The sequence below is a fragment of the Branchiostoma belcheri genome, unplaced genomic scaffold (assembly GCF_001625305.1).
Source record: "Branchiostoma belcheri isolate BF01 breed outbred unplaced genomic scaffold, Haploidv18h27 scaffold6, whole genome shotgun sequence".
Lineage (NCBI taxonomy): Eukaryota > Metazoa > Chordata > Leptocardii > Amphioxiformes > Branchiostomatidae > Branchiostoma > Branchiostoma belcheri.
The window spans coordinates 5,004,822-5,027,568 of record NW_017804242.1 but is presented as its reverse complement, the minus strand read 5'-3'; the positions used below and the strand labels follow the sequence as shown (position 1 = coordinate 5,027,568).

Here is a 22,747-nt window from a genome sequence, read left to right as displayed (position 1 = left end):
TATCGTAGGACCACCAAATTTTCAGAGGATGATGTACTAGTAAAAATTTATCATACGTACAATTTTTATGTCGTTGTGACGTAATATGACGTCATTATGACGTCATTAATGTGATTTTATTGGCCAAAACCGTCTAGATAGGTTATTCCCTGAAAACTAAACAGTATACGACATAACTTTACCAAAAGTGTTTATGACAGAATATTAGGATGTACTAAGTCTTATGTTGCCCATAGCAACACCGGTGACGTCATAAAATGACGTCATGCATATATTACATATCCGCCATCTTGGATCATCAATCTTGAATTTTGAAAAATAGTTTTTCAGGATGAAGCCTAAAATACATTGTAAACAGACTAAAGACATTCATATGAACCTTTTTTGTAAAAAAAATTGGAGTATTGATGAAATTTTAAGGAAAATAAGCTGCATTTACCTGATCTAATGATATGGTCCGCCATCTTGGATTTTGGCCAATGACGTCATCAAATTAGCATAAATTATGCATTTTTAATGATAAAATTTACATATAATTATATGTGATGTTATTAATGTTAGAAACAATGTGTAACTTGACATAAAACCCATAAAATTCTGTTGTTTAAATGGAAATAATTAAATTTGGCAAAAAATGCCTGTCAGAAACCCGTTGCCATGGCAACAAGAAAAATCATAATCTTATTCCACTGATACAGATTTGTTGCCAACAATATTTTAGGAAAAGTCACCAAATTTGGCGGTTCTAGCTTTAGCCGTTCAGACGCTAGGTGACATCAAAGTTGCCGCGGGCACTTTAAGCCCCCCCCCGGTCTAGATAGGGTTAAGGGTACACTTTCTTAAAATTGACTTGCCATACAAGGTTAAGGTTGTTAAGATACCATGACCACGCATAGTCTATTGCAAATATATAAAATGTTGCTCGTGTAGCTTTGTTGATTGATTAGAAATCCTACTTATGATCAAGTTTAATATTTTCTAATTTTCAATATAAACAAAATTGGTACTTCCCAACATCGCACAAATATTTAAGTAGGTAAGAGGTATCAAAACCAGGCTATTGAAGTTTCAGGGTTTTTTTTACGTTTCCAAAATATACACCTATAAACATGCTATTCCGTAAGCTTTCACTTCGCCGGTCTGAATCCGTAAAGGTTCCGTTATTTCAGCCGATAAAAAATGATATTTACGCATGTTTTTACATTTCATGCACAGTGCAAAGCCTTGGGAGAAAAAAGATGTACAGTTGCACAACTTTAGTACCATATATAACCAGGTCACATAATTAAAGGTATACCAACAATTCATCTTATATAATTACAGCAATACGCCGTCTAGTCCAATGTTTTATTGATGACTATTACGAGCATTGGGGGTTTGTCTGTTTTTAGAATCCTTCATGAGATGTGATGTACAACACCCCTGTGGCAAAGACCAGGTGTATTGAAGAAGAGTGGAGACCAGTTGCTCGGAACCAGATAGGTTTTGGCCGTAATATCTATCACGTTTGCAATTGATTTCTACAATGCTTCAGCCTAGAATTGGATTTGAACCAGAGGTACGGCCTTCCTTGTCTGTTGTGTTACTTGGTACCTTTGCCTGATGATCAATATCATGATAGATGTAGACTGCCATGACGGATTACCGGTCTACTAGTAGGAATAGGCAGGAAGATTTTTTATCATACATCAGTTTTGATGCGTTTCTTGACAATAAAAGGTTTGGAACATGAACCTACCACTTCTATCGACAGTTTATATACTCGGGGATGTGTTTGTAAGCTTTCGGAACGAATGGCACAGAAGCTTTTCTGAAGCAAAATGTGCGTCTTCACCAGAAGCCTCAAGTTGTAAAATATACACCATGTGAAATGTGAAACCATAACAAGATATAGCAACACTCGATGTAGAAGCTCAATATTTTGTCACCTTGAAGAGCATCTTCTGAAAACGCCTGAACGTTGTCACTTGTCTTTTTTTATAGACAAGAAGTTTAGATGGCGACAAATTAAACGACTGCTGATATTGAAGTACCCATTTGGTATGGAAGACGTAGAACGCAGTAGTAAAACTGCAGAGATTACCCGTGGCCATGTATTGGGATGTACGAATGTGTCCACATCGGAGCAAGACGATAGGGTCGATTGGGCACGTTCCAACGGCTGTATTACAGCCTTCATGGCCTCTCTTCATGCAATGGACGAAAGCTGTCCATCCAGGCGATTCTGCATCGTATGTTCACTGAATTTTATTTGGAGCCATCTAAAGACTGTCAACAGTGCGGAGATACGTGTAGTAGATGATGGTTAGTTGCTGTCTGTTATGCATTTGACAAAACTACTAAAGCAGCAATAAATAAAAAAATATTTGTTAAAAGGTGGTGTAGTAATGAATGCACAAGATTGCCTGTATCTGACAATTTATCTTTATACAATCGTTAGACAAATTGTTATGAAGGTGCTTTTGTATAGAACAAGTGATTATTGCAGCTGATTTATATTATTCACTCCCTGACCCTGACATTACGACCTCTGAACATAAAGGCGTAGCGTGTCAAGAAAACACATTCTTTACCATCCTGTCAAAGGTAGTGATGTTTGCGTCTGATAGGTAAGGGGGGAAATGTACATATAATCGATAAATAGGCGTGGTGCCTGATTATGAGTCCGACAATTAACCTTCTTCTTACCCAGCTTTGATTAAGATTGTCTTCTTTAAACACTGACATTATTTTCATCAGCTAAAGTATAGACTATCTTGAACAATATTTAGGAATTAATGTAAGGGATGTATTCATGGCTTGCATTTGATGTATTACATGTTTTATAATGTGTTAGCGCACGGTCACATATCCAAGCCGGGGCCCGGCCGGGTTGTTTGCATGAACGAAAAATTTGAATTAAGGGTATACACAAATAGTGTTCATGGTTAATTTTCTAAAACTTTTTTTTTGTTTGGCTGTCTTATATCATAATTTCAGTTCCAAACGACTGCCCAGGTTGCCTTAAAGGCACAAAATAAGCTAGATCTGCTGTCTCGTTCTCAACATTGTATCGCGGTTACAATTTAAAGGAAGTAAAAAAAAATAGATATTAAGAGATTAAAGTAGATGGTGTAATGAAACATATCAATAGTAACTAATATATATTCCTCAACACAGACGACTTCTCAATCCTGAGAAATGTGTATAATTCATAGCAGTTGTATAATGGCATGAGTTGAATTAATCGTTTGTATGTTTACAGTTAAAGAAACTTTGCAAGAGAGCCGTGGTAAACTTTCATCATTAAGCTTTCAAGGAAGTTGGCACAGCGAAGAGCGCATTGTTGGCCCAGTAATAAAAAGCACAGCCCTCGTCCATATTGATGATTTCAAAGACACATCTTCGGGCCATCTTCACGCCGTAGCGCCGTTGAGGTAACGACACTTTGGGGTCATATATATGAGCCTTATCTGCCAGGCTATTGTGAGTGCAGTTGGTTGGCAGATTGCTTTGAACCGTCATTTGTTGTGAGAATAATGACGCCTCACCCCATCAGGGGTAATTTGTAGCGGAGTTACAACCCTTTGACGCTGGTACTTGGTAAGGTTGATGAACGACGTGTCACACTATCTATATGACTTCAGCAACATACAGAAGTAGCGTGCGTAGTCCAGCGGTTAGCGCCCCTGCTTCTGGACCATGAGGGACTTAACAATAAGCATACCTTAAAGCATCTGTAGAGTTTTCGTTATTATATTCCAGTTGGCGGAAAGTTAGGAACCGTTATGAGATTTAAAGTATGATTAAACAATAGATTTCATGCAGTGCTTGGGATGGGGTGCTACAAACGCCGTGGCCCAATGCTCATTGTGCTTGTCGAAAAAGAGCTAGAAGAATTTCTCCGGTACGGAATTATTGTATATATTGTACATAGACCTGCCTTCTCTGCCATGGCCGTTGAAGTGATATCTATTCAGTGAGGTAAAAATTTGAGCGAGATCACTTTCCTATCGTAACTTCTTCCAATAGAAACGGCGAATAAGCATGCAACTGGACGGAGTCGTCTTCCATGCAGCTTGTCCTCTCGTCACCCATGATTTGATCTATTGAAATTGTAGCAATACAATACACGTGAGACTAAGGCAGCTGTTGCTGGTGTTGTGTCTCACACATAAAAAAAACAAATACAGGACGACAGGACATTTTCACTTGAGTTAAGCATGGAAAGTCCTGAATAGTGCCTTGCCCATGTGCACAAGATCGGTGGCATGTCAGGGCTCGAACCCAGGACCTCTTGATTCCGAGTCGAGCACTCTGCCGTTACGCCACACGACCCGTAGTAGTAGACAAGAAGAGACCCAGGCGACAAGCAGAAATCTTCCTCACTTTGCAGCAATTATTTTTGCCCGAAATTAACGGGAATCTAGTGCTTAACTGGTTCGTTGTAACCCTGCAACTAAGTGATAAGTACGTTACCATTGGGGTGATCGATGGGCTACTGCTTTCAAGCTGATGACTGACTAGTGTTATTTGTCATAAGTCACGTCTCCATGACTGTACAATTAGAGCAATCTAAACACTGTTTCATCAAAATCAATGTCAGAAGAACGATTACATCGTACCCGATGCACACTTTGCTTTGAAGTCAAGCCGGAAAATATGATAGTAATTTCTTATCACTTAAACACTTTCGCTCATATGGAAAATTGGATGTAAGTGAAGCAACCATTTCAAAGTATGTATGAGGAAAATTACTTTCAAAGTATTCTAATGGAAACCATTTTGTGGATTAAAATAAACTTATACCATATTCTGAATCCCTCGTATGGGACTTTTCAAGTGTTGATACATGTAAAATCCAAAAGTACATCGTTTTATTGGGAAAACTAACTGAGCAAGTCACACTGGCCTCTGCATCTCAGTTGCCATTCTTCTTATCTAAGCGTAAAGTGACCAGAACTGGTTGATATTCCACTATTGCTTTCAGACGAGCTGTGCTTTAACACAAATGCAGACAGAAAGCGAACACAATCAAACAGAAATACGCTAGAATGATGACTGATGACATAATATCCCGCTGTACTGGCGTGAAGCACATTTGCAGCGGGACACTCCATCTAAAGGTACACATGCTATTCATCTTACTGTGGGATGTTGGCATATTGAATCGCCAGGTTGCGATCCGGCTTAAGTAATTACTTGCTTTCTAGGGCGAAGCGGTCCAGCAGATTTAGCCAGGCTTACACGGCCAGACCCCAAAACAATAACAACGTTAAGCTGGTAAGAGGATTTCGCCGCTTCACGCAAAGCCACACTTTATACCGCAAAACAATCCAGTAGCATGTCATGAATGTCAACCTGTGGCTACATGAGGCTTCTGCCGGCAACCGGACATTGATTAATGTCTGTACGTATCTTATAGGTAGTTCACCAATGTAAATAGTCAATACATAAATGTAAACATGAATGTGATTATGTAAATACTGTCAAATGAATGGAGTGAAAATTGTGAAACTCATTTTATTAGGCAGTGCCCTCACTAAGAGAATGATGGAAGCAGATTATTTCAAACAGTCGCCACAATTTCCCCATTATTCTACCATTTAGAAGTTCACCAAAAGACTACGTTTTTACTAAAATCACAAAACCCACTCATTATGAAGAGAGTGGGGCTATTTCTTAGTCACTGCTTTTCGAAGAAGAAGTCAAACTACACAATAGCAAATAGTAGTAGCATAAGTTGTGCATTCTGTGTTATTGCTTTGACACTGCTCAAACAATTAGCCTTTGGCATGATTTTGCAAATAAATTGTATAGTAGAATGAATTGAGAAGGTAAGATTTTGTTTTGCTGTGACCTGGACTACGTAGACTATCGTGTGATTCTAAGGCCTTATAGTTGTGCAGAATAAATTTTATTTAATTCCTATTTTTTATTTTACCAGGAAGTGTTTATATCTAGCAGGCACTTGGGGAGGACATCAACAAAATAAAACATCATATGGTCACAATGAAAAAGAAACCTACTGAAATAAATACAGTCATAAATAAATAAGCAGAAATTCTACAAAGTAACCAACTCTACAACTAAATCAACATAAGTTAGGGTAGCCAAAACGTGATATGTGTACTGTCATAGTAATAATTAATATGAATTTTTGTCATAGAAAACTTTTTTATACCCCCCTCTACGCCCGTTTGGTGTAACACCCATTTACTAGGTTAAGATAGTCGGCAGTGATTTGGTATCGGGTAGGGAATCCGGCTTACAGCTAATGCCTCTGGGGTATTGTACCTTATAAGAAAAGCCGAGACCCCAAGTCCCAGCCCATGCATTTCTCCCTCTAATCCTGGGCAATTAATTTCAGGACACTGGCTTATTTTGTGAGTATCCGGTTGATACGAGGAATCCATTATAAAACTATTACCATCACAAATCTACTGATCACCACTACGGACTGCATCTGTAGCATGAATGATGCAAAAAAAGCAACATCTCATAAAATATGAATATGCAATTGCAGACAGAACTGTTTTCCATTTACTTCATTATTCTCGAATCAGCTGCTGCCAAATCATTTATGTAACGAATGTGCTAAGCGGTAAGAACAATGCATTTAATGTACACCTTTCTTAAATGTCCCATCGTACATAAAATGGAATTAAACAGTATACACTTGTTGCCGCACAAAGGTTTCACGTAGCCTCTGTAGCAGGCTTATAGAACTGGGGGTTTGGTGGTCTTCTGCTGTTTTCTGATTAGCCCAGTTCTAAAAACGGGGATAATTCAATCACGCCGGCTATGCTGTCTATATGCAACCAGAAAATAGCACATAAAAGCTCCCAAAGACCACGAAGATCCCCAAACACCCCAGTTCTGGGCATGCTATGGAGACTAGGTTTCACGTGAGGAGGGTGGGTGATAGTAAACTACTCTGCCAGCTTTTGCTAATAACTATACTCTGAAGGTGATGGAGATCCTGAGTTGACTGGTGTCGCAGTTGTCACGATAACAGCTTATTAAACCGTTTCATGTGCGGAACAAGACAAACGACGCCCTACGGCCACCGCTGACACATTTCCCGCAAACAAAGGCCATTTATACACCACTGGATTATGCCCTACATAAATAGGGTCCTGGGCATCTGTCAACTTGAAAGTTCTTCTTTCCTTTAAGATGCTACGTTTTACTTTACATACACCATTGCATCCCCGGGGACCAGCAAAGGCGCATTTATATAATATATCTAAAGTATACACTGGTAAAACCATGTATACAAAGTCGTCAAAGTGTTGTTTTTATTCCGTTGCGTACTTTGCTTGGCCATCTCCCTTGTAAACGTACCTCAAACAAGGTCTTGAAAACGTGTGGCACATCGAATTTGGGTTCTTTAAGCGCGATTAAAACTGAATAGGGTAAGTTGTCAGCTACAGTAGCTGAGACCAATCAGATTGCGCTAATTCTATATCACCTGGCGTTCTTTACCGTTTCAGACGTGCACACGTACGGAGAGCACGCCGCTGATGTTGCCATGTCTGACTGACGACGACCTGCTATGTAGCGAACAATGACCAAGAGCGTCCTTAGGCTATCACTGGGGGTGGTGTTGGCCTTGACACTATGTCCCCATCCCTCAGTCAACAAACTCACAGGATGCGAGTACCCCAATGTGACCACGGGGATGCTGGAGTACAGGCCGTGCGAACCGATGGTCATGGACCTGGCTAAACTGGCCGACCCTGTGGTGGAACCGGCCAACATGACCTGTGGCAACACGGGATCGGAATTTTGTACTATGGTAAGTGCAAGATATATTCAGCTATTGTCACTGGTTTATATCACACCTAACACTTATATGATTTGTAATCTCTGTATGTAAGATGATCAATACTTCCCGAGGTTGCATCATTTCATGTCCTCGTTCAAGGTTTGGGGTAACCTGCGTGTACATAATTATATGATTGATGTTCTCGTGCAAGGTTCAGCATAATCTGTGTGTCAGTCACTGTGTATATGCGAATTTCACTTCCAATGCAACCCGAGGTATTGTATGTCCAACTGGATTCAAATGTTAGATTACAGCTAACACGCCATCATCAAGAAAAAATGTTTGCCTTAGATAAACATCTTTTCTGGCAGATAAACAACATTTTCGTAAATGGCAATGTATACACGAGTTATACGTCTAAGTAGCTCGCTTAGTAGGCTTATACGTTTTGTGTGCAGACCTCAAGTGCCTAATACTCCTAAACGGTTGTGGCAGTGAGTGACACATATTTGTGTATTAGCAAGACGAGGCTTAACATTCTGAAAGGTTGAGATAATGCAGATGTAGACAGTGAGACCCTCCAGATATTTCTTGACGTTTTGGTAATGTAGAGTAATGGACTGAATCAATAGCAGGTTGAGGATACTTGGATCATAGGAAAATGATATCTTTATATTATAACATCACTGTAGCATTCAAGATGAATTATACCACAAAATGAACTGTAATATTTAATTCCTTTTGAAATAGTCTCTGTAGCAGTAGAGTCTATGTTTTGATGGATGAAAATCTGCTTGCTCGTAATGCTGTCGGCAAAACTGTTGCTTAAAATCAACGATGCGAGACTATCATGTTTACAACTGATTCTGTACAGATTTTATAACCTTTCTCTGTACAGATGTTTATACCCTTCATCTTAGCGACATTTATTTTACAGAAGACTAACCTTGACTCAAATTTCTTTTGACACATGTGCAATCAACCAGACTAGATGGGAGAATAATACATTCCTTATTGATCTAAAGATTATCCGATAGATTTTAATCAGTAATACAGGGCGTTTCGTGCGAGGATGAAGTCCCAAGGCGACCAGGGTTATTATAATCCAGCCGTAACGTTTTGATGGGCGCTGAAATGATAGCGTTGAGATTACTGTCATCACCTTTTCAAAAGCTTTCGAGAGCTGGCAACTGGATATTGAGAGAGATTTATTTTCATGGACGTCTGATTAAGAACGCGCATGCAACACTGAAAAATTATGTATCTCTTCTGAGTGAATGCGAAAGCGAGGACTTTATAGTTGTTTCAAGTGTCGGGAGTTTGATTCGCTGTGAAACAGGTAAGGTCTTTATACCGAAAACTGCAATAATAGGGAAATTATTAGCTGTAGCTAATAGTATGCAACCGCGAACATTGTTTATATCATATATATTTTACATCTACACATTGAAGCCATGAGCCTCACGTACTGAAACATTTTTGCTATTATCATGACTTTTTAACCGGGTCAAAAATGTACTTATATTCTCATCAGTCCACACACCTTTACAAGATACGTTAAATTGTTTTGCCCCTTGCAAATCCGACCCAACTCTTCCGGGGTTTCGTAATGGCACTCCCTGGTAGAAAGATAGTGCCATCAAGTTTTCAGACCTAAAACAATATCAAACTCGCCTCTAAGCCAGATAAGAACATAATGAAGCCCGGGGATTGCCCATGATTCATGTTATCTTCCCCTTATTCCGACAGAGTAGGGTATGAATCATGCATGGGGCGATCGTCGTAATAACTGACCTACTGGCCCGCTTTTGGTGACTATGGCTGGGATCACAGGGAAGGTATCTTAACTGGTATTGGCATATAGGGAAGCATTTCTGTGTTAGAAACAGACTTTATCTTTGTTGGTTTCATGTAAAGACTGTGTTGGTGTTTCCAATATATAAACCGCTGCAACCACATGGAGTTACCAAGTCTGCGGATTGAATTCTTTAAGCGGCATCCCACCGCCAATCAAATTGAGATAAACTATAACTCATTACACCGCAAAGTATATTACGGATTATTAGATTTTGATCGAGTTTTGTATTTTTGATATAAATCAAGAATTATTCATAAAGGATAAAGAAGATATTACCTCCAAAGTTTCATTTTGTTTGGACAAAATACATATTATTAATTAATCTGCGCAGCCCGTTGCAGTTGAATGCATCGCAGTGTGAAACGCCAACTGTCTGTCTTGGGCATGCCAATACAATTACAAATGTAATGAAAGAAGCGCTAAGTTCATCATTATCATGATAAATTGCAACGCGAACTTTTTCCTGCAATACCTGCTTTCTCGATGACGTTAGTTTGCTTTACAAATTCCAACGAAAACCAAGATCACTAGAGATCAATAATAAACAAGACAATAGGTAAAATGGCCGTAAATACAATGAAAATGTAGTTATATTTATGTGAATGTATTTGCTACAAGAGGTAAGGTTTATTTGAGACAACTGTACAACCCACTAAGGACAGTGCGCTAAAGTAAACCTGCTAGCGCGCGATCGTCAATTCACCACTTAATTGGCATATCGGGGCTCGGGGGGCTTGGCTCCACCCAAATTATCCGCACGACAGCCTTAATTCAATTCAACTCTTTGCTGCTTCGTCGCTTTTTAGTTCAGGATTTTTTTCATATAGCAAGTGTATCTTACTTAACTTAAGTCTGAACTATTAGGAGTGAAATGTGCTAGTGCATTATGTCAGCACTAGGGATATAATTTTTTGTTTGTTTAAAGAAATTATTGTGGCAGATCACTCGTACGTGTGGCTGGAATCAATTTTCAAAATTTTCGATATGATTTTTTTTACTAGTGAAAATATAGTGGTCATACAATACACCGTTCGCGAGTTCTAAGGGTAAGGGCGAATGAGACCCCCCCCCGTCCCACGAAGCCCAAAAAAAGCCCGGTCTTGATAGGGTTAAAAAGGATGATGATAATGGGTTTTGATTAGGTTAAATTTTGTAGTTGTCCTCTGTATCTAGCATCCCTAATTAAACGACGTAAGTGTAGGTACACATATTTGAAACTATGATATTTTCACGCCAGACATCTCTGGGTGCCACGCGGCACGGCAAGTCGCCAGAGGTGATGATATCGTCTTCCAGACCCAAACTAAAATGTTAGTGTTAACCGCTTCAACGGCAAAAACTTTCCGTGACGTTCCCGGAAGATTTATGCACGGTTTCGCTGACGGAGCTGGCACTTCGCGTGCGGCAGCCTGTCAGTTCGTACATTATCAACGCTTGGATCGATTTCTCTCTACACCACTGGTCCCTGCATCATTGTAAATAACACCCAGATGACTAGTGATGAATTCAACCCTGTCTGTTATCCGTTATCCACTGGGTAAACATAGATATACGGGCATTTGTAATTAGTAACAGGTACTCCATGGTTTCTATTAATTCAGCTCCTAATTGGCTTACAAAATGTTGCAAAGGGCCATTTTTGTGTGGACTAAAATACCGCATTCTTCGAAAATGGGAAAGCTTTATTGTTCTCTTGTAAGGGAAAGGTTGACTATAGCCATAGTAAGGGTAAAGGTAACCCCGCATATGTAGCCACGTAGGGACAGTGGGTTGTTAGTCCACTGTGTCTAAGGTGCCGTATTGAAAGGCGCAGCCCATCCCTCTCCTTCAACCACCTTTTACAGCCCAAATCAAAGTCAGGTACCCATGTTACACCTTGGTGGAGTGAGGAAAGTTGTGCAAACTGTCTGCCCAACGGACAGAAAGTCCAGCCAGGGATCGAACCCTTTTCCGCATTTTAGGTGTACCGGTTTTCTTATCTATTGTACGCTTTAGCTTTAAACATAACACAGTATTAGTCTCTCTTGGACTTTTCAATTTTGTATGACTGGGTAACGGAAACTGGAACCGAAACCTAACAGGATGCAATATTTAAATCTTATGTTTTTCACTTCGTGTTGTAGCTCCCATGAAACTGCACGTGCTTTGTTCTTTTCAACTTTTAATCCATCTTCGTCTTTCTCTAAGGGCTTCATCTGCCTTTACATCCCATGGACCTTATTGCTGACAATAATAGGATCTTGCCATGGAACTTATTAGGGAACGAGATAGAACACAGTCCGGCATTGGAAGTTTAATCATCTGGGTTTATCCGACGTCCAGTCAGATGTCCCAATGGATATCTTCCACTCTGCTGCAGCCTAAAGCAATCAGAGTCTTTGATTCCACCCAAATTGGCTGAAAGCACTTTAAGAGAACTTCAATGATTATAGGTCAATACCTTAAAACGTATCTTTCTTTTTAGCTTTCATAGAAGGGGTGGGGTTAGAAAATTGCCATAGGCCAACTGTGTTGAGAAACATTCAAGAAGGTTTCTAGGGAATATGGTCTCTAAACTCTAGGGCCAATTTTTATTCATCTGGACGTCTGCTAATGTTTGCAAATCATGAAATTAGCATACATATTCTTGGCACTTTGTAGCGGATATTTGAATATTGACTAGATTGCAGGCAATGTCAGTCAAGTATGAATGCTACCGTTGTTACATTCACGTGTACTGTGTAGTGTCTCTCGACAGGTAACAATATGTATCCCAAAACATACCCATCTTTGATAAATATATGACTGGGGACAGTCTAGACTGACATTGGTCGACATGTAGCACAATTAGCCTTACTCGTATCAATATTTAATGGCGATATTCCCTTCAAGCAGTGTCCTTTTCATAATTTTCCAAACCCAACATCGCACTGCAACGCCGCTGTACATATAAACACAATGACGAAGACCAGTCAGATGCCATCCAACATTTGGTTTTGTCATGTATCAATTATTGTACACCAATGTTAATTTGAGACACCTGTTGCTCGGATGCAGATTTAGGTTGATTATTGACAATGGGCAAACTGTGTGTAAGTATATTTAAATTATTCTTAGAAATTGTTGTTACTGAAGAACTAAGGTATTCTCATTAGTATTTCTATTTTATCAGTTCAGAAACGCCACAGCTACTCAACGAGACAGTCAACGTGCAACTTTTCACTACCAAAACCCAGAAGTAACAGTGGGAAAAGAAAACTGAGTCAAAGTCGTGGTAACTCTACCGCCCAACTTGACTGCACAGCGCCGTTAGTCACCTTGAGGCGCCGTGCCAATCCTTCAGCAGAACACAGTGTTGTCGTTGTCAATGCGTATTTACCTGGCGGCATCTCCTTCGCGATCGATGCCAAGATGTCTTCCCGCCGTCTTGCGCGTGTAATGGAAGTGTGATAATGTGAGACCCATGACTGGAAGAACACCTAACAGCAGGAAATGTCAACCTGATTACAAGATAACATCGCAATATGACAGCTAGTAAACATATAATCTTACGATTTGCCATGCTTTATCAAATTCAGATCTTTATTTATTCATTGATGGTTTTGAAATCTATATTTTTATAATCATTACTCTAAGCAATAGTTTAAAAAACAGTGGCAACGTTTTGTTAACCACACTAACATAATACTGGAGTAAAACTTCAGTTCAATTCATAAGCACAATTGTTATTTCTGCATTGCACCTTTCATACGGTGATCTGCAATGTATGCTAATCTATGCTAATTAGAATAGCTGAACAGAAGTGATGTTAACGTATACATCTGAGGTATAAGGCAAATAGCGTTCATCATATGGTAAATTTTTGCATGCTAAGAGACGAACAGCATATTATATTTTATAACAAAATCACAATTCTAGTCCCGGGGCTACAATGCCACAAACGTTGTTAACATGTCATCGCTTACACGCGTCTTTGAAGTGGAACAACCGTGTCAGTTGAAATAGAGGAAGGCATTAAATTCGACATATGAAAGCGACCTGCGGCAAGTTTTACTGAAACGTTGCATTATGAGCAACGACAATATTGGGAAATGCCATGAGATTCATATCAAAATATGCCTCCCAATATCATTCACGCTCACTTAGTGAGCGACGGAAAATTGCACTCCCATTACTCTGCAGCAAGCGCTATCTTCCTGGAAATAGCTCACATAAAACCAGTTGTGGCATAGACTGTAATTGGAGTATTAAAATCCGTATCATGAGCTTCTTTGACGTTACGATAGCTTAATGTGATATATTTTAAATGAGTTATGATGATACATAGTATATTACATATTTGGAAAGCGCTTATATAAAAGCAAGCTCTATTAGGACTTAACCTGCCTTTATAATCAGTATACGTCTCACACTTCACACGCACAAGCAGTACTTAAGCGTCCTCTTTGAAGTGTCTGCATAAAAGATGTTCGCAAAATTTGCACGAGTTCATGATATTTGTTCTGACATCGCCTCCGGCGTTCTTCCATGTTTTTCATAGTGACAAGCTGGCATAAATCATGTCAACGTGTTTGTCGTGTGCAAGCACAGATAAGACCGAGAGACATTTGTCATGTTTGAGTTATTCTTTATTGCTTGTGTCTTAATATACTGAGAGTAATGTTGTATGAACAGGCACGGATGTATAGAGATGTCGAACCGGAGCGTGGATAATGTTCCATCACACTGTCGGAATTCCGGAAGTGTTCATCTTGGGGGAATGACTGTCTGATGTTACGAATTCTCCTGTGTCCTTCGCCCTTGTCCTACAGTCTAATAAAAAGCAAGACAAGGCCATTTATCAACATGAACATTTTATTTTAGTTATATGTAAACCTCGAACTTACAGCCATGCGTATCAAGAAAATATTACTGTTAGCAAGTTATAACCTTTGAATTGCATGCACCGTATTTTGTTTCACTTCTGGTAGCATTGTATGCACAGTGTCTTCTTAGAATTTTAGCAGTGAAATGAAAAGTATGCCAATGTATGCTCGACCTGATGGAATGTGTGCATTACCAGGCCCTACCCGGTTAAAGAACCATAGGAGAGCTTCCCTCTATCCCAGGGCACTATTACAGTGACTCATACGCTGCAGAGGTCTTGCATACCCGTTAGCTATGTGACCAAGGCATTCGACTGGTCTCAGCGTCACGATGAACAATACCCCCGTGGCGTGCTCGCTTTTTTCCCCAGCAAAATGTAATAGGGCTGGCGCAGCACGTTTGTTATCTTTTCTGATGAGGACGAACGTTGCCGTAAGCCCATGTTAGCCTAGGGAAATCCGCCCTCGTAATTAATAGACCGTATGGTTAAGCCCGATGCAGATAACGCAGCTAACAACGCCCTAAGGCCACATGAATCAATCCCGGAGATAACCTCCCAAACACTCCATGGCACACCGTATTTTGCTCACAGCGAACCCAGCCGTGGTGGGACTTCGAAAGCTGTTTCAAAAACTGGTACAAAGATAAAGTCTGCCATGCTGTCTACTTCCCGTACATTTGCAAGTACATGCATATCATTGCTGAAAAAAAAAACTCCTTTTAAGCAAGTGCAAAGGTCTAGGTAAAGGACGAAATGGAACGTTTACGCATTGTTTAAGGTGTGCGTCAAGAATGGATTCTGTGTAGTGACAGGTTGTTTTGAAATTCTGATAAAAAGCAGTTACAAACAGGAACTATATAGAACCGAAAGAAGAACCGATTGATAAGATCTGGTAAAAAAAATGTCATCTACCGAAACGGAAGGTGTGGTGATTGATTATGTCCGTGGCAATGAAACAAAGGGTGTTTTTTAAAAGTGGTCAAAGTATTGGTCGTGACGTTGATGGATCAATCAATTAATGGAAGGAAAAAACCCAACACGCCTGCTAATTGGCAGCAAGGATTTATCGGGATGTCATGCGCCTGTGGGTTGATGAAGTGGTCCTTTTCAAGAGTTGCCTCTCCTTGTGGAAGAGGCGTGGCTCTTAATTATGTCTGTCTTCCGAGAAACCTAACTAACATAATGTTTAATGATGTAGCCATTGTTGGAAAAGGTTTCTTTAGCACACACCCAGTATAAGTAAGCGTCAAATATTAAGTTAAATGACAATTGTTAGAAGAATTTCATTTATAATAACTAACTTGAACAGTTAGTCAAGCATGCCTAAGCGTGATGTTTTTTACTTAGAGAGAAGAGATGCTGCTATAGTGAGCGTTAGTGCAGTGCCTAGAATGGCCCATGTGACTTTGCACTGAGCAAACTCGTAGAACAGTTACCAAAATACGACTTCACACTGCACTGCTACTCTCAAAAGTAGTAGCTAGCTGTTCCTCGTAAGATGTGCTACGAGGCAGTGCACGCGTAATGATAGGGTCATTCCAGCAATCATTCTGCAATTGTGCACTCGTCACGTATATAGATCCCAAACTGCCGCACGCAACCAAGCTGCTACTGATACGGGGCGCCATTATTCCACCAGCTAACCCTCTCTCCTTTGAAATCGCGCAACAAAGAAGAAACTAGACGGACAAATCGATGTCCTCGCGTCTGATAGGCAACAACAATCCAGTCTAATGAGCTTGATGTATTTGTTACTAGCCCATAAACTAATCCGATAAAATCGTACAACCCTTTGTGGCAGTGATATTGCGGCTTCGCACGCCATGCCAGGATTGATACATTAGTCTATTAACGAGTTGCGCTACACCTGATAGTCGGGAGGTGGACACCGATCGATGTTAATCTATCTAGATCTCTGGTATGGACGAATCTATTGCAGTGGGTTACCATGGCAACTAGTCTTATCAACGTGCAAGGGTACATTTGAGATCAATAAAGATATCTAAAATAAATGTTACTGTAACAGTAGTTTCTGTTTATATTCCGTAATGCATAAAAAGTATGACGAAAAATATTTCCCCAGCAAACACCGCGCTAGGCTAAACGATTAAACTCTCCGTGCGACAGCCATTCCAATATATCAGTTTGAATGTCCAAAATCATCAGCTTATGATATAACCATGGAAAACCACACCATATATGATAATAACGCATTGTGAAAGTGATCACTACAAAGTCATTTAGGTTTTATTATCTATATCATAAGAACACGTAACCCAAAGTGCAATGATTTTAATGAGGCTTAACAGATGCACCTAGAGAACACAATGTTTACAATGAGTGTTACAAGAAATATAAACTTTGTGTTCATAAAAAAAGTGTATTTGTGTCCATAAAAAAGTGTATTTCCTTGACGACAGATGTCACCAGGGGTGACAGGATTTCATTGTCAAGGAGTGACACTGTATTTTAATGTCAAAGGAGTGACATTGTATTCCATGGTCAAGGTGTGCCATAATAGTCGTTCTTCCTAAGTCTAACTTTCTATTCATTATACCTTTACAGGATGCTCCATCTACGTGCGAAGTGTGTGATGCTCGTATCTCGGGGCTCGCCCACCCACCAAAGTTCATGACTGATGGAGAAAAAGGACCACAACCTCTAACGTGGTGGCAGTCTGTGTCCTGGCTGAACTACCCCTCCCCACTGCAAGTCAACATCACATTCTCGTGGCAAAAAACCTTCGAAATCACCGAAAATATCAGAATAGTTTTCCAGTCCCCACGCCCGTACCAGATGATTATCGAGAAGTCGCTAGATTACGGTGCAACATGGCAGCCGTGGCAGTACTATGCACGGAGCTGTCGAGATGCGTTCGGCATGCTGCCAGCCAGAGCCAGCACCATCTCGCGGAGGGATATCACCAACGTCATCTGCACCCAGCTTTACAGTAATACCCTTCCGCGAAAGAATGGCCAGGTGCTTCTGGAGGTGGAGGATAGGTTCAGGTTATATCTGAACGGTAGGAAGAGCGGCAAGGACATCGACGTTGAACTGCACCAGCACAAGGGCTTGGAAAAATTCGTGTCCCTCACCGACATGAGAATACGGCTGCTGCAGCCAGCCACTAACGGCGTCTATAGCAGGACTTCTGCAACTTCCAACGAACTCATGAGATATTACTACGCAATTTCTGATATCCAGATCAGGGGCAGGTTAGTATGAAAGGCACCGATAAACATAGAAAACTTTTTTAAAATTTCATCTTAATGTATGAGGTCATCCAGAATGTGCCTACTGTTGTTAGTCTCCAAAGCTTCACTTAGCTCTTGCTATACATAATATTCAACTTTTCTACGAGTACCGCTGCAGTGCCTGTTTTACTCGCATGTATTTATTGTTATGCAGTTTCGGATAAGATTATTTGTTCTAAAGATCCGATATACCCTCTAAAACTGTTCAGTCAGAACAACATAAACAGTAGTCATGATATAAAAATGGTAATTACAAGTTCGCTCCTTGAATTTAATGCCAAAAAGCTTCTTGTTGTCACACTAAACATGACATGGGGTATGTTTTTAAGAAACTGGGGAAACTGTTGTAACGTTTGTTGTTGTGTGTAGTAAACGTAAAAAAAATTACAGGAAATATTATTTACATCCTCTACTTTAGTCTTCAACTGACTACAATGAAATGTTATACCATGTATATGAGTGCACATGCTTTTCAAGTGACACTATTTATTATCTATGTCTATATCTATATTATCTACGACTAGGTGTAAATGCAACCTCCATGCCAGCTACTGTCTTAGGGATACGAAGACCAAGAAGTTTTATTGCGATTGTAAACATAACACAGAAGGGGCCGACTGCAACAAGTGAGTAGTAATCGTGACATTGACTTATATTTAAGAAATGGTGTCCTTGACAATAAGTTCATTTTTTGTCTTCTTAACATCCATTTGTCATGGAATCTAGACAGAACCTATACAGAATCAACATTATTTTGAATTAAACCCATATGACACCAATGACACTAATATATTCGTTGGTATTGTCCGATGTACAGGGTGACTTGCAAGGTTCCATGTTCCCTGATACCAGAAAAGTGTATTTTTCATTAATGCATCCTTCCTCCTGGAATAACACATATCATACATACGTTTGACTATTTTCATGATTAGTGTTGTATTTTAGTGTTATTGGTATCATATGGTCTCTGAGCACTTTCGTTTGTATGCCTCGGATGAAGGCATACAAAGCTAACTGTCTTCATTCACTGTTGCTTTCATCAGAGCAATTGTATTAAATTGTTGATAAAATTGCAATATATAGAGCTAACATGAAGAAACATTGACCTTAACTTTACTGATTTATCAGAAGAATGTGTACATATCTGTCATAATATGATCATACAAGCAGAAGACTAAGAAAACTCTATGTCTTGCCCTGTTCATTCAGGTGTAAGAAGAACTTCGTCGCCAGACAGTGGGCGGCCGGCAGCTACTATCCGCTCGGCACCGGCTCGGCGAATGAGTGTCGAAGTAAGACGTAATTTTGTCATCATCACTTTTGTCATACTTCAATTGATTTAAGCATCTGTTTTCATAAAACACTAACTATAATAACCTTTCTATTCCAATTTTACTCTTTATTCTAGTTATTACAAAGGATATAGTGCCAGTATATCATTTAAAAGTCGTAATAATCTGGAGATTATGAGTATAATACCGCACCCTGGTTTGTAAATGAAGTATGTTTCCATAACTAGTTACCATGTTGGTAAGAAACTTGTATATGTAAAATAAAACAATTTTATATCTACGCTCCTGTGCATGCATGTAAGAAAGAAGAAAGCAGCGTCAAGGGGTTCACTTAGATTTTTAAGAGTTAGTATAATATTAAGATCCTCAGACTACTATATTACAATGTTGTTTGTATGGAAAAGTGGATCTATGTCATTTACTGTCGGAAAAAACGTCAATGGTAGCTAAAGATAGACGTAGAAGCAGCGCCGTCTTGCGAGGTACAACCCAAGTTCATATTGCGAGAAAACTAATTAGAACACTGTCTGGAATATTGAGAGTTCCATGCGGCAACTCAACAGTGAACACGCGCAAGCATCTGTGCATCCACAATGTAGAAAGTAACCTAGCATTATAAAAACAAAATACATTACATTATATATATTTTAAAGTAGATTCTTCACAACTCAATTTTTAGGAGTCATCTACTGATAACATCTGTATCTACATACATGATATGTTTTTACTATGAAGGTATTCGGGCTGGTTTCCATTCTGTTTTCAAATAGATCCTGCAACGCTCTAGCTTGGTAGAAAGAAGTATATACTTACTATACGTATATATGACTCATTACATGTATGTACCTTTTGTTGCTTTCTATGATGTTACTGTTTATTCTTTTTATGGCATCGATCTGCTACCGTCACTATCTTTAATTCAAATTGTTCCACGGTTGCCGTGTTGACAAATGCCTTTTCAACTTTAGCGATAAATTTTGCTGGTTCAGTATATTATTAAGTCTGTGAAGACCATTCATCTAGATATTCTGATGTTGCATTTTTCTGCACAACTTTTTTCCACAGATATGGAGACTAGCTATTGCTGTATTATGCGATTCTGTTGAACCTTCACCACTTTCGTAGCTGTAAATAAGAGCATATATACATGGTATTCCGTAAACATCTAACTTCACTCGCTTTTGGATAAATCACATGGTTTTCAAGTCTTCCCTATCTTGAATGGCTTCCTTTCCTATTTTATAGATTACCCCCAAAGGTAAAATAAAATAAGCATAAGTCATTGAAAACATTTTTCCATTTTTCACCTTTCGGCTGACACAGCCGAACAGTAGACGATCTAGCCGAACCCTGAACAGCAGATCTTCTTAACCATGTTTGGGGGGAGTTCTTGCTGTGTTCGGAAGACCATATAACATTTAAAAAAATAGAACATTGAAGAACACGCAATATTCCCATGGCTCCATATCGGACGGAGCCTTTGTCGGATGACATTTTCTGTCTACGCCAGGAATATTTGTTATAGTTATTGCAGACGTAATGGTACCTCAGGGGAGGGGAATATTGTAGCGATGTGCAAAATGGGATTTACTCCACTAAAGCTATTAGTCTCTTGTCTGCGGAAGAGATATACGGAGGTTGCATACCGTGACGAAAAATAGCCAGTCCTAGCTGCGAAATAACAAAAGTGCACTTTTATCAAGTTGTTGACTCCCACAGATTCCCAAGCAGATCCCCAAACAATAATAAAAACTATTAATAATAGTAAAACGAATGAATTATTTTAGACTGATATATACGACTCAAGGTTGCAAGCGCAGAAGCTTTCAGATGTATTACATTATCACATTCATAGAATATGCTGGGAAGAAATTTCTAGAAGTATTCATTATTGCGTTCTTTCTATAAGCTTTTTTAATTACATAATATTTCTTCTATTCTGTAAGATATGCCACATACATAATCAAGATTGCAAAAATGCTGACGAAAAATTCGGGGCATTTGTCAATAGATTAAGTACTGTCCCCTGAGATTACGAAACTTATTTTATTGGTGCTAAATACGTCAGAACTTTCCAAGATAGCCTATATGTTAAGGGATCACTTACAGTATGATGATTGATACTTTCTTGGATCACCGTAAATTTAAGCCGGGCTCTTCAGCCCTTCGGTAGTTCTCGACCCTTGGCTGAGGTTAGGCCCTAAATCTGGTTTGGCATGTTACGTTTCGTACCGTATAGCCGTTATGTACCATCAAGGGAAAGCCAACAAAGCCGGGGAAGTGCCCTATTCGTCACCCCGTGAACGGTTCTTTTGGTGGATAAAGCTAAATGAATGCATCGAGTCTGAAAAAATCGTTTCCTGGGGCTATGGTTAATCTGAAGATCTTTCTTCTTGACGTTTGGTCTCAGCCCCGAAATCTCAAGTGATCTATTCTTAAACTTTTTTTTCAGTTTCGGTGTGCATTAGAATTAATGTTGACCAACGGACTGCTGTGCGCAGAGGGTCATGTTTTGTTTACAAGAAAGACTGTCAGTCTCGAAATACATGTTGCAATTTTCAGTGTCCAAAGCCTTTGTCAAGTCTTTGGCAAACTTAGCACTGATACATGTGGCTGATATATACACTGGAAAATATCAAGTATAAAAGTTTTTCTCTTGTACTCTTTTGATGACACGTTCACCGTGGAAACCTTGTGTATTCTACATATTCTTATGATATTTTTCAGCATGTGAATGTAACACCCATTCTGACCGGTGCCGGTTTATCCAAGTCTTGGGGTACGTGGTTTGTATCGGGTGTTATCACAACACCATGGGCAGGAACTGTGCGGAGTGCCGCCCCGGATACTACCGAGATATCACCAAGGACATCACGGCCCACGATGTCTGTAAAGGTACTTAGAGCTATTTTTACCTCCATTTACGTATATCTCCGTGAGAAATGGAAGTTGTGTTTTTCATCCGTCTTTGTGTGTGTTTACTTTAGCAAAATTATGCTGATTACAGCCCAATTTTATAATCAATGAAACAGATCGTAATGTGAAACGTTTACAACTGATTGGACAACCAATATCAATAAAATAAAATACAAAATGTTTATTATGAAGGACTGTTATAGGTATATATAAATAAGACTGAAATTTTGAAAATTTTGGTAGAAACTGTTTGGTGTTTAAAATCTTCATCATATTTGACACGGCGATTCGGAAAGTAATTGTTTTAAGTCTCTGTTTGTAGTCAAAATCATCGTCGACATTAACCGTGAAAGAAGATGGTGGCTGATATAAGTAAATTTCACAATGTGCTCCACGACCGAACGCAGTAGAACAATGGCAGTTCATGGCTTCTACCGCCTACTGTAAGGAGTGTTGGACCTGGTGGAAGTTCATAGCTAATAGTAAACGATGTTTGCATTTTTTATTATTATGACTAGCCTGCGACTGTGACCCGATGGGTGCGAGACATGACAAATGCAACGCCACGACTGGCAAGTGTCAGTGCAAGGACGGTGCCGACGGCATGCGCTGTGACATGTGTGTGGGCGCGTACTACTGGACCCCAGACAAAGGATGTCAAAGTACGTGTTTTTTCTTCTGAAAATTAACCGAAATTCAAGAAAGATAGAAACCAACAAACCGAAGAAGAAACTGTATAATCCAGACTTCAAAGCGTCTTGTGAATATGTTGGAACTACATTGTATAATCATTGGGAATACCTGATTTAGATACTCATTGAATGCAATTGT

The 22,747-nt window shown here is 39.5% G+C and overlaps 1 protein-coding gene across 5 annotated transcripts in view; it reads left to right on the top strand.

Annotated features, from left to right (window-relative positions):
- Positions 1 to 22,747, top strand: part of LOC109482641 (netrin-G1-like) — a 101,466-nt gene that overhangs the window by 76,816 nt on the left and 1,903 nt on the right. For all 5 annotated transcript variants that reach the window (XM_019785448.1, XM_019785449.1, XM_019785450.1 and 2 more), the window contains 6 exons: positions 7,476 to 7,780; positions 17,020 to 17,669; positions 18,233 to 18,334; positions 18,918 to 19,000; positions 21,728 to 21,895; positions 22,435 to 22,578. In XM_019785448.1, the coding sequence (XP_019641007.1) occupies positions 7,550 to 7,780; positions 17,020 to 17,669; positions 18,233 to 18,334; positions 18,918 to 19,000; positions 21,728 to 21,895; positions 22,435 to 22,578 (1,378 nt within the window). In that variant the 5' untranslated portion in view covers positions 7,476 to 7,549. The remainder of the gene's footprint in view (positions 1 to 7,475; positions 7,781 to 17,019; positions 17,670 to 18,232; positions 18,335 to 18,917; positions 19,001 to 21,727; positions 21,896 to 22,434; positions 22,579 to 22,747) is intronic.